Raw genomic sequence first — 14,247 nt, 5'->3', positions numbered from 1 at the left:
TACCACCGTTCTGTTCATGTTACCAATAATAAATGTTGTATTATTTTGATAGATGGTAGAAAAAATATAATTTTGCTGTAGATATATTATTTTGATTATGATGTTTATTTAAATAGTACTTTGTTGTATATTTGTTATGTATATATTCATAGTATTCTATCTTATGTTCTGCTTTGTATGGTAGAAATAGATATGATTTGATAAAGAAAACAGAAGTTATTTTCATTACCTTAAAAAAATTCATCTGTTTCTCTCTTTCCTTTACTTTCCTGATCCAGGTGTCGTTGGTATAAAGAATAATCTTCTAGACATCGTGAATACCTTATGGGCTCTCCCTGGTCATATCAATGTGGTCAAGTGTCTTGGATGCTGCTTAGAACAGTGTATGTAGTACTATCATACCATAGGCGGCGGAAGCGGAGGGGACGGGGGGGGGGGACCTGTCCCCCTAAATAAGAGATGGGGGGACGGTCCCCCCTTAAATTTTTTGTTGATAACTTTTTTTTTGCTTGTCAAATTTTTTTGGCAATCCCCTACTGAAATGTCCATCCAAAAATTTCAGGTGGACCCCTCCTAAATTGTTTGGCTTCCGCCGCCAATGAGTACTATTATGTAATACTATGTGCTCTAATCAAGAAAGAGTTAATCTGAGGAGCGTTACATCAACATTTTTGTCAACCAAGTTGTCAGATCAGACAACTTTTCCGATCTTTATTGGCTGAGAACCACTGTTGCTATGGTAACTGTCGGGTAAAACGTCCGACAAGTCCTTTCATGAAACGCTGCCCTGATCCCGAAACGCACTGCTCTCAAAATGAGACGAGGGACCAGTCGTTTTCGTGTGGGATTTACATATTTTGAGAGTGCGTTATAGCTCTTTCAGGAGAGTACAGTGTATATTTTTAAAAACATTTTTCCTCAGGAAGGAGCTATAAATCACTCTCAAAAGATGTAGACGAGGGACCAGTCGTTTTCTAGTAGGATTTACATCTTTTGAGAACGCGTTATAGCTCTTTCTGGAGTATACAGTGTATATTATTTTAGAGATTTTTACTCCAGAAGGAGCTATAAATCACTCTAAAAAAATGTAGACGAGGGACCAGTCATTTTCGAGTGGGATTTACATATTTTGAGAGTGCATTATAGCTCTTTCTGGATTGGACAGTGTATACTATTTTTTTTTTTTTTTTGAAATTTTTACTCTAGAAGGAGCTATAAATCACTATCAAAAGATGTATACGATGGACCGGTCGTTTTCGAGTGGGATTTACATCTTTTGAGAGTGCGTTATAGCTCCTTCTGGAGCGGACAATGAATATGTCTAGACATTTTCATTCCAAAAGGAGCTGCTGTATAATGCACTTTCAAAATATGTAAATCCCACTCTAAAAACGAATGGTCCCCCGTCTTACTATGAGAGGAGCGTGATCAGGGACCAGATTAGCTCTTTTTCATTTAGAGTGTAGGTACCGCAAAGGGGCGGTGCTCCATTGGGAGGGGTGCAGCCTTATGATTCGTTAAAGTAGTGAGAAAAATATATTTTCTAAAAATTGCGAATAGAAGAAAGCTGAAAAGAAGAATATAGGAAATCGAGATTGGGTGGTTTGAATTTAATTTCCACTGGCACCACCCCAAATAGCGGATGAGAACAGATGTCAGGACAAAACTGACATTCATATTAAAATGCTTAGAATAGAAATACTTGAAAGAAGTGCAGGTATTTTTTTTTGCATGTTTACTTACACTTATACACACCAATATGCACACACACCCTCACGCACATACGCACACATTCATTTCGACTTTAAACATATTAACATACTATAAGTACTGTACTTTAGGCCTACAATACGAAATAACAAAGTCTACGGTCAAAGTGGTTAGCTAGCATTTGCATGAAACCAATTCAATTCAATTCAATTCTAATTTTCGTTATGAGAAAATATTGATACAGCAGGCTTAAGTGATGCAAGTCAAATCGAATGATATTGTCCAAAAAAGAAAAAAAGAAGTGTATATAATTCTTTGACACGATCATCTTTCTTCTACCCTTTTACCCATAATGCACATTGCAGCGTTCATCGTGTATGAATACATTCCGTACGGCACGCTGCTGACGTACCTACAAACCAACGCAGGAAAGACTCGATCAACGTACAAGGCTTACGTCAATGTTAGATCTATTGTTCGACGGGTCAAGGAACCGGAACTACTTACGTTTGCCTGGCAGATCGCAAAAGGAATGGAGTTTCTAGCTTCACAAAAGGTGGCATTTTCAGCGTGTTTATAAATATAGGAACCTCTTTAGTCAGACATCATGGGCGAGAATTTTTAAGCGTGTTTAATAACAAAAATAATATAGGATTTGTATAGCGCACGTATCCACCTTGCTAGGTGCTCAAGGCGCGTTTAAAGTTATCCCCATTCAGTGAAAATAGACACCGATCCACCTCGTATCAGATCCGCAGTGGTTCGGAGGAGAGATCCGTGCATACGCTTTGGGCATCCTTGGAGGACAGCGTAGATCCCTGGATGTCTGGGAGGCAAACTCATTGGCAGCGGAGCAGAGGATTATCTGTTGTGTTTGGGGGGGGGGGGGCGCAACTATAGGCGTCCCCCCAGACACAAAAGATGATAATCTGCTCCGCCGCCAATGGAAGTGGCTGCTAAACGGACCGTTTCGGATTTCTCTGCAAACACGACAGTCCACAGATTAAGCCGGATGTTTTGTCTTCCGGGCGTTCACAGACCTACAGCGGCCTTCAAGGATGCCAAAGATGCTCCAAGTATGCCCTGGATCACCCGGATCTGATCTGGGATGGTCCGGCGTATGTAGACTAATGATGCTTTATATCCAGCATGAGTTCGAATTTGGATATAAACAGGATAAAACAGAAATATCAAGCTCGTAATGGCGAATGCGAGAGGTTCCTCTATAAATAAAAAACTCTACTCGAAAGGTATTTCAAAATATTATTATTGCATCTATTAAATAAAATCAACATTTCTGTATCCAGCCTACTTTTGTTCAGTCTAATCTGGTAAAAGACTTCATGATGATTATGCATTATTCTGTTTTTATATATTTTATTTAAAATTTATCCATAAACACTGACTATGCACTACGATTTATATAAATCTGTCGTTATCAAAATGCATTACGTCACTTTATGATTGGTGCCTCTAAACTTTCTTTTTTTTTATGACAAACTTTATTGATTGAACAGGTTGTCCATGGGAACCTGCGAGCCAGCAACGTCCTTTTGTCAGAAAATAAAATATGTAAGATTGCAGACTACGGTTTGACAAGGATCTCTTCTCCAAAAAAGGTGAGTTACGCCTGTCTAATCCTGTCAAACATTATTGAACCTTATAGAAATATAAATGTCCTGAGTCCCGCACACTAAGAAATAAAGGTTCAAAATTGAACCCCGAAAGGTTAATGCAAAATCAGCACCCTACGGGTTCAAAAATATAACCCCTGATTTGGGGTTAAAAAATTGAACCTTGCGGTTGGGTTCATTTTTGCACCCTGCGGGTTCAAAACTCTACCCATAGGGGTTCAATTTAGAATTTAGGGGTGCAGTTTTGAACCCGCAGGGTGCAAAACTGAACCTCAACCGCAGGGTTCAATTTTTGAACCCCTAATCAGGGGTTCAATTTTTGAACCCATCGGGTGCTGATTTTGCATCAACCATTTCGGGGTTCAATTTTGAACCTTTATTTCTTAGTGTGCGTCTTACAAAAAGTTGTGAATGATCCGCTCAAGCTCACGTATATGGAAATCCTTTAAACGTCATGTTTTTGTTTTCGATAGGAAATTGGAACAGTGTCCTTACTAAAGATATCAGAATACACTGAATTATCAATTTAACGATGAACGTACGAGTGTGCATCATTAAAAGAATAAATAGAAAATAAATTTGAAGAAACATGCATTTTACATGTTGATGTTGCTGGCTTTCCATAATTGTGGTTGATCGAGACTCTGAAAAATAGAGCCCTTACGAGGCGATTTCGGATGAAGCTTTTTCGAATGGAATTTTAGGTCGGGAAAGAGATAAATAAGAGAAAGTCACAGTAGGCCTTCACAATTGAGGGAGGTGATCTCGGGCCCAGCCACCTGAATCTAATTGAATAACTACAACAAAAATGGGAAATTCGAGCTTGTCCTACATTAAATCCTTCCGTCAAACTCTCAAATTTGAACTCAAAAGGTATGATAATTATATATTGTACCATCTTTTCCACAACCGGAATATTCTTTCTCGTCTGAGTGTTTTAAAATTCTCACCATTTTGATAATCTGATTTTAATATTACAAATATTTTTAGGCAAGTACTAACCATGGTAAACCTTGGAATTCGCTTAAAAGAGAAGAGTAAAAATCAATCACAAACACCTAACATACCAAGGGAAGGCGTGTGATTTCATGACATTTCCAAAATAATTATTTCTTTCTTTGCTTGTTTGTTCAAAAACGCTGCTATTTGAAACAAATATTCGACCTACATGTCACGCAGTCTTGCTGACAGAATACACTTTAAGGCAAAAGACAGTAGTTGCAGCAAGCAATTATTTCATGAGAAATTCTTTGAAATGAAGGTTAATTGTCAAAATATCATCATACATCTAGATCTGGTACATTAGTGTAAACTTATATTTGTAAAATCATGAAATCGTAGCTCAAAATCGATAATTCTGATGATCGCTTACACAGGAAAGCATATGTGGAACAGCTCGTGTATTACTATTTCTTCGAAAAATATCCGACAATTGATGGAATTACGTGCTTATTTTGCTCATTTCTCAACAATTTCGCATTTTCTCCTAGGGATTTTTGGCTCAGATTTTTTTTATTCAAACATGCAAACACTTTGGTGGTAATTTCATTGGATTCTAGTTGAACTCATTTTTAGATCGTTACCACAACTGGTATACAAATACCTATGTTCGATATAAAAAGTACGAAGACAAATTAAACCTTTGTGATTCTATAATTTTCATCACTTCCGCAAATGTTTTGATAAACAGTTTAAAAGGAGCCTGTTATCCTTAGGAACTTAAGACTTCATTTTTATTCTCTATAGGGCGTTATGCGATAATGCTAAAAGTAGAAGGTTGAACTTTCTATGTTGCTTAAACAATAATTTTCACAAATGTTCTTTGCCAAAGTTAAAGACGCTCTATATCGAACTGCATAAAATGGCATATGCTTTGATATCAGCTGTCTGTATATTTCTAAAAGTTAACAGCAATGATGATTAAACTTATTCCTTTTTTCGAATTGGGTGTTATCCATTTCAAGACGTTCATTGTTCTTTCTATTTGACAGAAAACAATATAATTCAAAGTCTTATTACGCCCCGACATGGTCTTGTGTCTGTGACTCTGTGAGGATGTGTGTGTGTGGGGGTGTTAACGGTGAATAGCCAGTTAGCTGGTAAAGGAACAAAACCATAATTTAGACCTATCATTACTTTTTTTGTGTGTTACCACTGTAATTATTATTATTTGAGCTACTTCCACTTATTTTTTTTGTCGCTTATTCGTTTTATTTTGATATTTGTGGATTACTTGTTTTTTATGTTTGTCTTCTGCGTCCGTCTCGATTTTAGTATATAGTTGTATATATAGTTTGTTTATGATTAGTATTGAAACTAAGTTTAGCGCTTGCCTTCTCTACAAGCTTTTGCTTTTCTTGGCAAGTCCCTCCGTTCATTTCTTGTTTCTTTTCATTGATAAAATTACTGCAACAAATTGTAGTTTTGTTTAATTCATATTCAACATTTGTTACGAAATTTCTTTGATTTGTCTGTATTATCTATTACATTGAATATGTATTGTTACTTTGATTTTATTTTGAAAAAATGTTGAACGGAAATAAATAAATCTAAAATCTAATCTAAAATCTAAATATCTAAGCATATTCAGATGCAATATTTTCTTATATTCCCCAGACGATACATCGATGGCTATCACCTGAAGCAATATTAACCGGTAGGTGCACTACCGATAGTGATGTATGGTCGTACGGTGTTCTCCTCTGGGAGCTGGTTACCCTCGGTAAGCATGCATGACTCGAGTATATTGATCATTTGACTATCATTATGGTCACTTTAATCCTTTAATTGATTTAATAGTCAAATTTGTTGCAAGATTAGTTGAAAGATAAATGAATGCAGTTTCAGTAAACACTGATATCATTGAGAAAATCTGTAAAACAAAGGTTAACTTCATTTATAGTGACATAAACTGAACTTTATGAAAGCATGCATGACCTCTATGAACCTCAAAAACGGCCACACTGAAGATGGCCAACTGGCAGTCTGGCTAAAACTCCATGCTTTGTTTTTTTTGCAAATTTATCTGCAATTACACAGTTTCTTGCAGAATCCTTTTGCATGTAATACATACCGACACGCTGGTTGTCATTTTGTTGCATTCTGTGCGAACTACATTTTGAAATAAGCTCATATTCATTTGATTTTATTCGTCTTCTTTACCCATGGTAGCCTGTTCAGTAATTGAAACACTGCTGTCAATCAGGGCCCTACACAATATATTATATACATGAAACAATCATAGGAACACATTCGACATTGTTACAGTACAATACAATGACATTAAAGAGAATTATTTGAGTAATTGAAAACGAACCAGTATTGGAAATTCGGGAAATCAAATAAATTTATAGGTATGCATTTTCATGATAGGTTACTTGTCGTGTGGTCCATACACTAAGAAATAAAGGTTCAAAATTTAACCCCGAAAGTTTGATGCGAAATCAGCACCCTATGGGTTCAAAAATTGATCCCCTGATTTGGGGTTAAAAAATTGAACCCTGCGGTTGGGGTTCATATTTGCATTCTGCGGGTTCAAAACTGCACACCTAAATTTTAAATTGAAACCCTAGGGGTGCAGTTTTGAACCCGCAGGGTGCAACGGTGAACCCCAGCCGTAGGGTTCAATTTTTGAACCCATAGGGTGCTGATTTTGCATCAACCTTTTGGGGTTCAATTTTGAACTTTTATTTCTTAGTGTGCAGTGGTTAGAGCATTGCAATCATAATCGCAAGGTTGCGAGTTTAAATCCCTATATACTCTGACATTGTCTCCACTTTGATAAAAAGGCCCGAAAGTAATATCTGTCGTCTGTAAAATCAGCCACTATGACTGATTAACCTAGACGTAAAATATTTCCTAGATAATTGGTCATATGCTAGTTTGGCGTTTTCCAGCAAAACGCTGTCATAGTGAATTCCTACGGTAGTTATCATAAAACAGAAATAGAAACATTACGTTTCTGTAATTTTAAACCTATATTAATTGAGTGCTATTTGGTATTTACCTTTGATTTAAGAATCTTCCTATAATTTTTCTCTTTTTGTCCGTTAGGCGCTCAGCCTTACCCTGGTGTCAACGATGATGAATTAGAAGACAGGATCTCCAAGGGATATAAGATGAGGAGACCAAGGCACTGTGGGGAAGATTTGTAAGTAGCGCCCTCACCTTTTGAAATTGATTAATGCACATCCCTTGTTTTGTTTGTTTGGTGCTTTCCATCATCAGACCTCAGTATTTCTTTTTAAAAAGACCAAGGCACTGTGGGGGAGATCTGAAAGTAGCGCCCTCACATGTTTAAAATGATTAAGCCCATCGCGTGTTTAGTTTGTTTGGTGCTTTCCATCATTAGACCTAGGAATTTCTATTTTAAAAGGTCAAGCCACTATGGGGAAGATTTGTAAGTAGCGCCCTCACATGTTTGAAATGATTAAGCCCATCGCGTATTTAGTTTTTTTGGTGCTTTCCGTCTTTAGACCTAGGAATTTCTTTTTCAAGACCAATGCAATGTGGGGGAAGATTTGTAAGTAGCGCCCTCACCTGTTTAAAATGATTTAGCCCATCGCTTTTTTTGGTGCTTTCCATCATTGGACCTAGGAATTTCTCTTTAAAGGGATGGTTCTGGTTGAAAGTATTTATAGCTAAATAGATAGAGTAGAATTTTCTGAGCAAAATGCTAAAAAATTCTTCAAAATCGGATAACAAATAAGAAAGTTATTGAATTTCAAAGTTTAACAATATTTTATTAAAAAAGTCGTCATGAATATTTATTAGGTGAGCTGATGATGTCACATCCCCACTTGTTCTTTTGTATTTTATTATTATATTAATTAGGTTTATTCAATTTTTCCTTCATGAACTAGACAGATTGGACTGACAACTTATGTAGTGCATCACATATATATTGTTGCAACTTATTTCATTGTAAGGGAGACACATTATTCACACAAGTATAAAATAATGAACAAAATATGATTTTATGTAATAGCATAGAAAGACGGAAAGTGGAGACGTGACATTATCTGCCCACCTAGTGGATATTCATGACGACTGTTTTTAAAAATATTGCTAAACTTTGAACTTCAATAACTTGATTATTTGTTATCTGATTTTGATGAAATTTTCTGCATTTTGATCAGTGAATTCTATTCTATGTATTAAAATATAAATATTTTCAGCCCAGACCATCCATTTGAATGACCATGTCACTATGGGGAAAGAATATTTGTAAGTAGCGCCCTCACCTGTTTAAAATGATTAAGCCCATCGCTTTTTTGTGCTTTCCATCATTAGAGCTAGGTATTTCATTTTAAGACCAATGCAATGTGGGGGAAGATTTGTAAGTAGCGCCCTCACCTGTTTAAAATGATTAAGCCCATCGCTTTTTTTTGGTGCTTTCCATCATTAGACCTAGGTATTTCTCTTTAAAGGGATGGTTCGGGGTGAAAGTATTTATTACTTAATGAATAGAGTAGAATTAACTGAGCAAAATGCTAAAAAATTCTTCAGAATCCGATAACAAATAAAGTTATTGAATTTCAAAGTTTAGCAATATTTTATTAATAAAGTCGTCATGAATATTTATTAGGTGAGCTGATGATGTCACATCCCCACTTGTTCTTTTGTATTTTATTATTATATTAATTAGGTTTATTCAATTTTTTCCTTCATGAACTAGACAGATTGGACTGACAACTGATATAGTGCATCACATATATATTGCTGCAACTTATTTCATTGCAAGAAAGACACATTATTCACACAAGTATAAAATAATGAACAAAATATGATTTTAGCATAGAAAGACGGAAAGTGGAGACGTGACATTATCTGCCCACCTAGTGGATATTCATGACGACTGTTTTTAAAAATATTGCTAAACTTTGAACTTCAATAACTTCATTATTTGTTATCTGATTTTGATGAAATTTTCTGCATTTTGATCAGTGAATTCTATTCTATGTATTAAAATATAAATATTTTCAGCCCATATTATCCATTTAAAAGACCATGGCACTATAGGGGAAGAATATTTGTAAGTAGCGCCTTCACCTGTTTAAAATGATTAAGCCCATCGCTTTTTTGTGCTTTCCATCATTAGACCTCAGTATTTCTTTTTAAAAAGACCAAGGCACTGTGGGGGAGATTTGTAAGTAGCGCCCTCACCTTTTAAAAATGATTAAGCCCATCGCTTGTTTTGTTTGTTTGGTGCTTTCCATTATTAGACCTAGGTATTTCTTTTTAAAAGACCAAGGCACTTTCGGGAAGATTTGTAAAAAGCGCCCTCACCTGTTGAAAATTATTAAGCCCATCGCTTGTTTTTGTTGTTGCTTTTTTGTGCTTTGCATCATTAGGCCTAGGTTTTTCTTTTTAAAAGACCAAGGCACTGTGGGGAAGATTTGTAAGTAGCGCCCTCACCTGTTAAAGAGGATTAAGCCCATCGCTTGTTTTATTTGTTTGGTAATTTCCATCATTAGACCTCGGCTTATCTTTTTAAAACACAGTACATTATTGTTATTTCTTTTGATAAATGACAAATACAGTCAATGGTTCATATCCGATATAATTCAAAAGAATCTTTATTATTCTGTAATTAAAATTCATGTTTATCGCGATATGAGAGTATTCTAAAAACTAGAAATAAGTTGCTGGGCCCAAGTAATCAGGTCAGATTATTGTTGTACCATAAATTTAATTACTGTATCAATAAGCAGCAACAGAATGACGATCAATAATGCCGGAACCTCTTGATCACGTCTATCTTTTATGAGGATAAATATGAACATACTTGCTAAAGAAGAGGTGGAAATAAATGTAATTGAATAGTAATTTGAATATAAAACTTTTAAGTAGTATTGTTCTTATATATATATATATATATATATATGTATATATATATATATATATATATATATAGATATATATATATATATATATATATATATATATATATATATATATATGTATATATATATTAAGAAAATGATAGAATGGCTCCATACCATGACAACTACAATACATGATTACACATAAATAACTATGAGTGAGTGTGTTAGCAATGGCTATAATCTTACTCAAACAGTGTCAAATGTAAAGGTATCTTACAACCTTGGCATGATATTTAAAGGCAATTTAAGCATTTGATTTTGAATGGTGATAATTATGTCCTTCGTTGCTTGCCATGAATAGGGGTGGCCTAAAGCGTAATAAGTATTATTTTATTTTTAGTTTTTTCAAATATACATTCCGTTTAACAATCCAGAAGTCAGATACATATGCCACTCATGCCTTTTAAACATATCTTTAGACAGTTTTATGCAGACATTCTTCATCATGTTAAAATACCTTTGAATTCAAACAATGAATATATATTTTCCCTAGAATCAACCCCGTTATATATTCAGAATGTTTACCATCGAATTAAATGTTGTATGGAGAGGCATTACGAAATGAAATGATCGACTTTGCAATCAGCAGAAATTTCATTATGTGCATTTGTTTACCCTGGAAAGTTGACCTCTGTTTCCCACACAAAAAAGTTTCCTTCTGAAAATGAAACTTTCTTTGAAATGGCGATACCAAACAAGGAAGGAAATCCCATTTCGGTTACCTACGTGGAAATGTTTTGAATGAGTTATATTAGTTATATTCAAAATATTATTATATTATTTCTATAATAGTTTATATCAAATGCGTGACTAGTGTGGCTAGGATCCCTGTTTGTAGGAATCGTGATACATATATATATATATTTTTGTTATGTGGAGCCGATGTGATAGATTTGACTAATTCAACCGAATAGAGACTTGAAAATCCGAAATTTTATTTCTGGCTTGCTCCATGTGCCCTGGTCATCGCACTTTCTGTAGACTAATTTATTTTTTAAATTTTAATCTAATAATTAAAATGCATGAAGCATTTTTACCAATGTGTGTACTTATGTGTGAATATATTTCATTTTAATATTATGATCAGCTTACTTATTGTTGTCAAAGATTTTTTCTGTTTGCATAAGATTCGAACGCATCTAATGGGTGGTAACGATGATGGCTTCACAAATGCTATACATCGTTACAACATGATTTTGCGAACTTGGCAATCATACTTAAATCACTCTCTGCCAGTTTTAATGAACGACGATAATTTTTAGATTTTAACGTTAAATACATGTTTTCTGTTTTGGCAAAGATTTCTAGAGTATTGGCTCCCAAAAGATTACAGAATCGAACATGACTGTTAAATCGGAGAGCAGCTTTATGGTCAAGTTTCATTTATTGGTTGATAACTATTGTTTGACTTTCTTTATTCTGTTAACAGGTTTAAGATTATCAGTAATTGTTGGAAGACGGACACAAATCAACGTAATTCGTTCCTCGATATGCAAACCAAAATTGGTTGGATGTTGGAAGGTTCTAATGTAAGTAGATTAAAACTGCCTCCGAAAATTGAATTGGGGATAAAAAATCCTAATTGTTCATGTTAGTACTCAATGAATAAGGCATTCAATTGGAATCTGACGAGAAAACAAATAATTTGCACATCCGCTGAAGACACATATTTTGATATACCTACTGTTCTCGGAAATAATAATAGAACACGTCTAATAGAACACGTCATTTCTTTGTACAAAAGAAATCAAATCAAACAGCACATTCCCTACGATAAGTTAGATTATATACTCTTCATACTCCAGAGGAGAAACAGAAATAAAATAGATTGTGAACAGCGTGCCCTGCCGAAGAAAATAGTCCCGACATTGACGATTATAGTTAAAGGACAAGTCTACCCCAACGAAAACTTGATTTTAATAAAAAGAGAAAAATTCCATAAGCATAACACTGAAAGTTTCATCAAAATCGGATGTAAAATAAGAAAGTTATGACATTTCAAAATTTCGCTTCATTTCACAAAAACAGTTATGTGAACGAGCCAGCTACATCCAAATGAGAGAGTCGATGATGTCATTCACTCACTATTTCTTTTGTTTTTTATTGTTTGAAATATGAGATATTTTGATTTTCTCGTCATTGTCATGTGAAATGAAGTTTCATTCCTCCCTGAACACGTGGAATTCCATTATTTTAACATTTTGTGCTTCAGGCAAGGAGGTCCTAATCGTCAAATTCGTAAAAATTGAAATATTGTATAATTCAAACAATAAAAAACAAAAGAAATAGTGAGTGAGTGACATCATCGACTCTCTCATTTGGATGTAACTGGCTCGTTCATATAACTATTTTGTTAAAAATAAGCGAAACTTTGAAATGTCATAACTTTCTTATTTTACATCCGATTTTGATGAAATCTTCAGCATTGTGCTTGTCTGATTTTCCTCTATTGATTCAAATCAACATTTTTCTGAGGTGGACTTGACCTTTAAGATGGTATAGTGTTGTTGCCACCCGTGAATGTCTTAATCTTTATAATGTGCAATTCTTAACCCACCCATCATTTGGTATTTCTTCTGAAATTCATTGGCCCGTACTCTGAAGTCAGGTTTAACTTAGACCATGGTCTAACTCTGTGCTAAAAAGCCAAAAGTGTCAGAATTTTTATCAAGTTTTTATTATGTTTCTTATGTTCACTGTGCTCTTTCCTGATTCATCGATGGTGAAGACAATCATTTATTTATACTTCCTACACAATTATGAATGATTTGAGGGCCAAATGAACTGAAATATCATATCTCTACTGTTAGTGATTTATGTAACAATTGGCTGCCCATACTTAAACCGCAACTTTAAACCTTAGTTTGAGTTAAACCCGACTTCAGAATACGGGCCAATGTGATTGTTATATTGTTTTCACTTTCAGGATTACCTGTCATTGAACAGAATGAGTGACGAGGATATTTACACCGACATTATCGAACCGGAATAAAGGCCACAACTTCCTTTTTATCCAATTTCCATCCATAAATTAAAAACACTGATATTTCTGAAACAAAGCTCATTCCATCGAAAAGACATTAATTAGAGCAAATGTGCACTCGTGTAGTCGTGATAAAAAACTAACTACAGCACCTGCAGTCTTTCAATTCTGAATGTAAATATTCATATGCATCGGAGAATTATGGTTTGACCTCGATGGTAATAAACCATCAATATTTTCATGATGTAATAGATGAGCTAGTTATTGCACCACAGCTCTCTGTTATCTTGGGTTATCTGCTTAAAAAAATAATTCGACATTACCTAAGACAGGTTAGACAGAGTACAGGAGTTTATTACTTAGCAGATACCCCAAAAATCATTCTTCCATCATTAAACTTTGGCATGCCATGGACCTACCCTCCTTCCGTCCACTTAAAAAAACACGATTGACGCCACACACACACCCGCACCCACGCACATTTTTGTTCTCTCTTGATCTGTCTCTCTCTCTCTCATCTTCCTCACTTTGTCTCCCAAACACACTCATGCAACCAACCTCATCCACTCACACATACAAACCATCCCCCTCAAGCCCTGACGCACACTCCTCACTTTGTCTCCCTAACACACTCATGCAACCAACCTCATCCACTCACACATACACACCATCCCTCTCACGCCCCGACGCACACTTTTTTGCGCGTGCACCCATACACACCAAAATCTTTCTTTCACACCGACACGCCCACTCCAGCATCCCGCACAACCCGACGCCCATCACCTCAAAACACCCAAAGAATGACACTTCTGCGCTCTCTCCCCTTTCTTGGATATTCCGGACTTTTTCGCATTTACTACGGGGAAACGCATCAATTCATTGAAAATGCAAGTGAAATCAAAATGGAGAGCCAAGAGGCTTTCGTCGAAAGTTGGTGGACCAGGATTGCATCGGAATCTCTTGACTGGACAACTTCATAATATGCTCGTCTGGTGCAAATCTTCTGATGATCTTTTGTCACATCTCACCAAAT

The 14,247-nt window shown here is 35.4% G+C and overlaps 1 protein-coding gene across 5 annotated transcripts in view; it reads left to right on the top strand.

Annotated features, from left to right (window-relative positions):
• The window catches only part of LOC121419959 (tyrosine kinase receptor Cad96Ca-like), a 36,182-nt gene extending 22,843 nt beyond the window's left edge, over positions 1 to 13,339 (top strand). For all 5 annotated transcript variants that reach the window (XM_041614459.1, XM_041614458.1, XM_041614461.1 and 2 more), the window contains 7 exons: positions 279 to 383; positions 2,076 to 2,266; positions 3,228 to 3,329; positions 5,961 to 6,066; positions 7,398 to 7,494; positions 11,661 to 11,760; positions 13,158 to 13,339. In XM_041614459.1, coding sequence (XP_041470393.1) covers positions 279 to 383; positions 2,076 to 2,266; positions 3,228 to 3,329; positions 5,961 to 6,066; positions 7,398 to 7,494; positions 11,661 to 11,760; positions 13,158 to 13,223 — 767 coding nt within the window. In that variant the 3' untranslated portion in view covers positions 13,224 to 13,339. The remainder of the gene's footprint in view (positions 1 to 278; positions 384 to 2,075; positions 2,267 to 3,227; positions 3,330 to 5,960; positions 6,067 to 7,397; positions 7,495 to 11,660; positions 11,761 to 13,157) is intronic.
• Positions 13,340 to 14,247: the final 908 nt, after the last annotated feature.

This window comes from Lytechinus variegatus, chromosome 8 (assembly GCF_018143015.1).
Source record: "Lytechinus variegatus isolate NC3 chromosome 8, Lvar_3.0, whole genome shotgun sequence".
Taxonomy (NCBI): domain Eukaryota; kingdom Metazoa; phylum Echinodermata; class Echinoidea; order Temnopleuroida; family Toxopneustidae; genus Lytechinus; species Lytechinus variegatus.
Note: the sequence above shows the minus strand (reverse complement) of the source record. Positions and strands in the feature narration are given on the sequence as shown.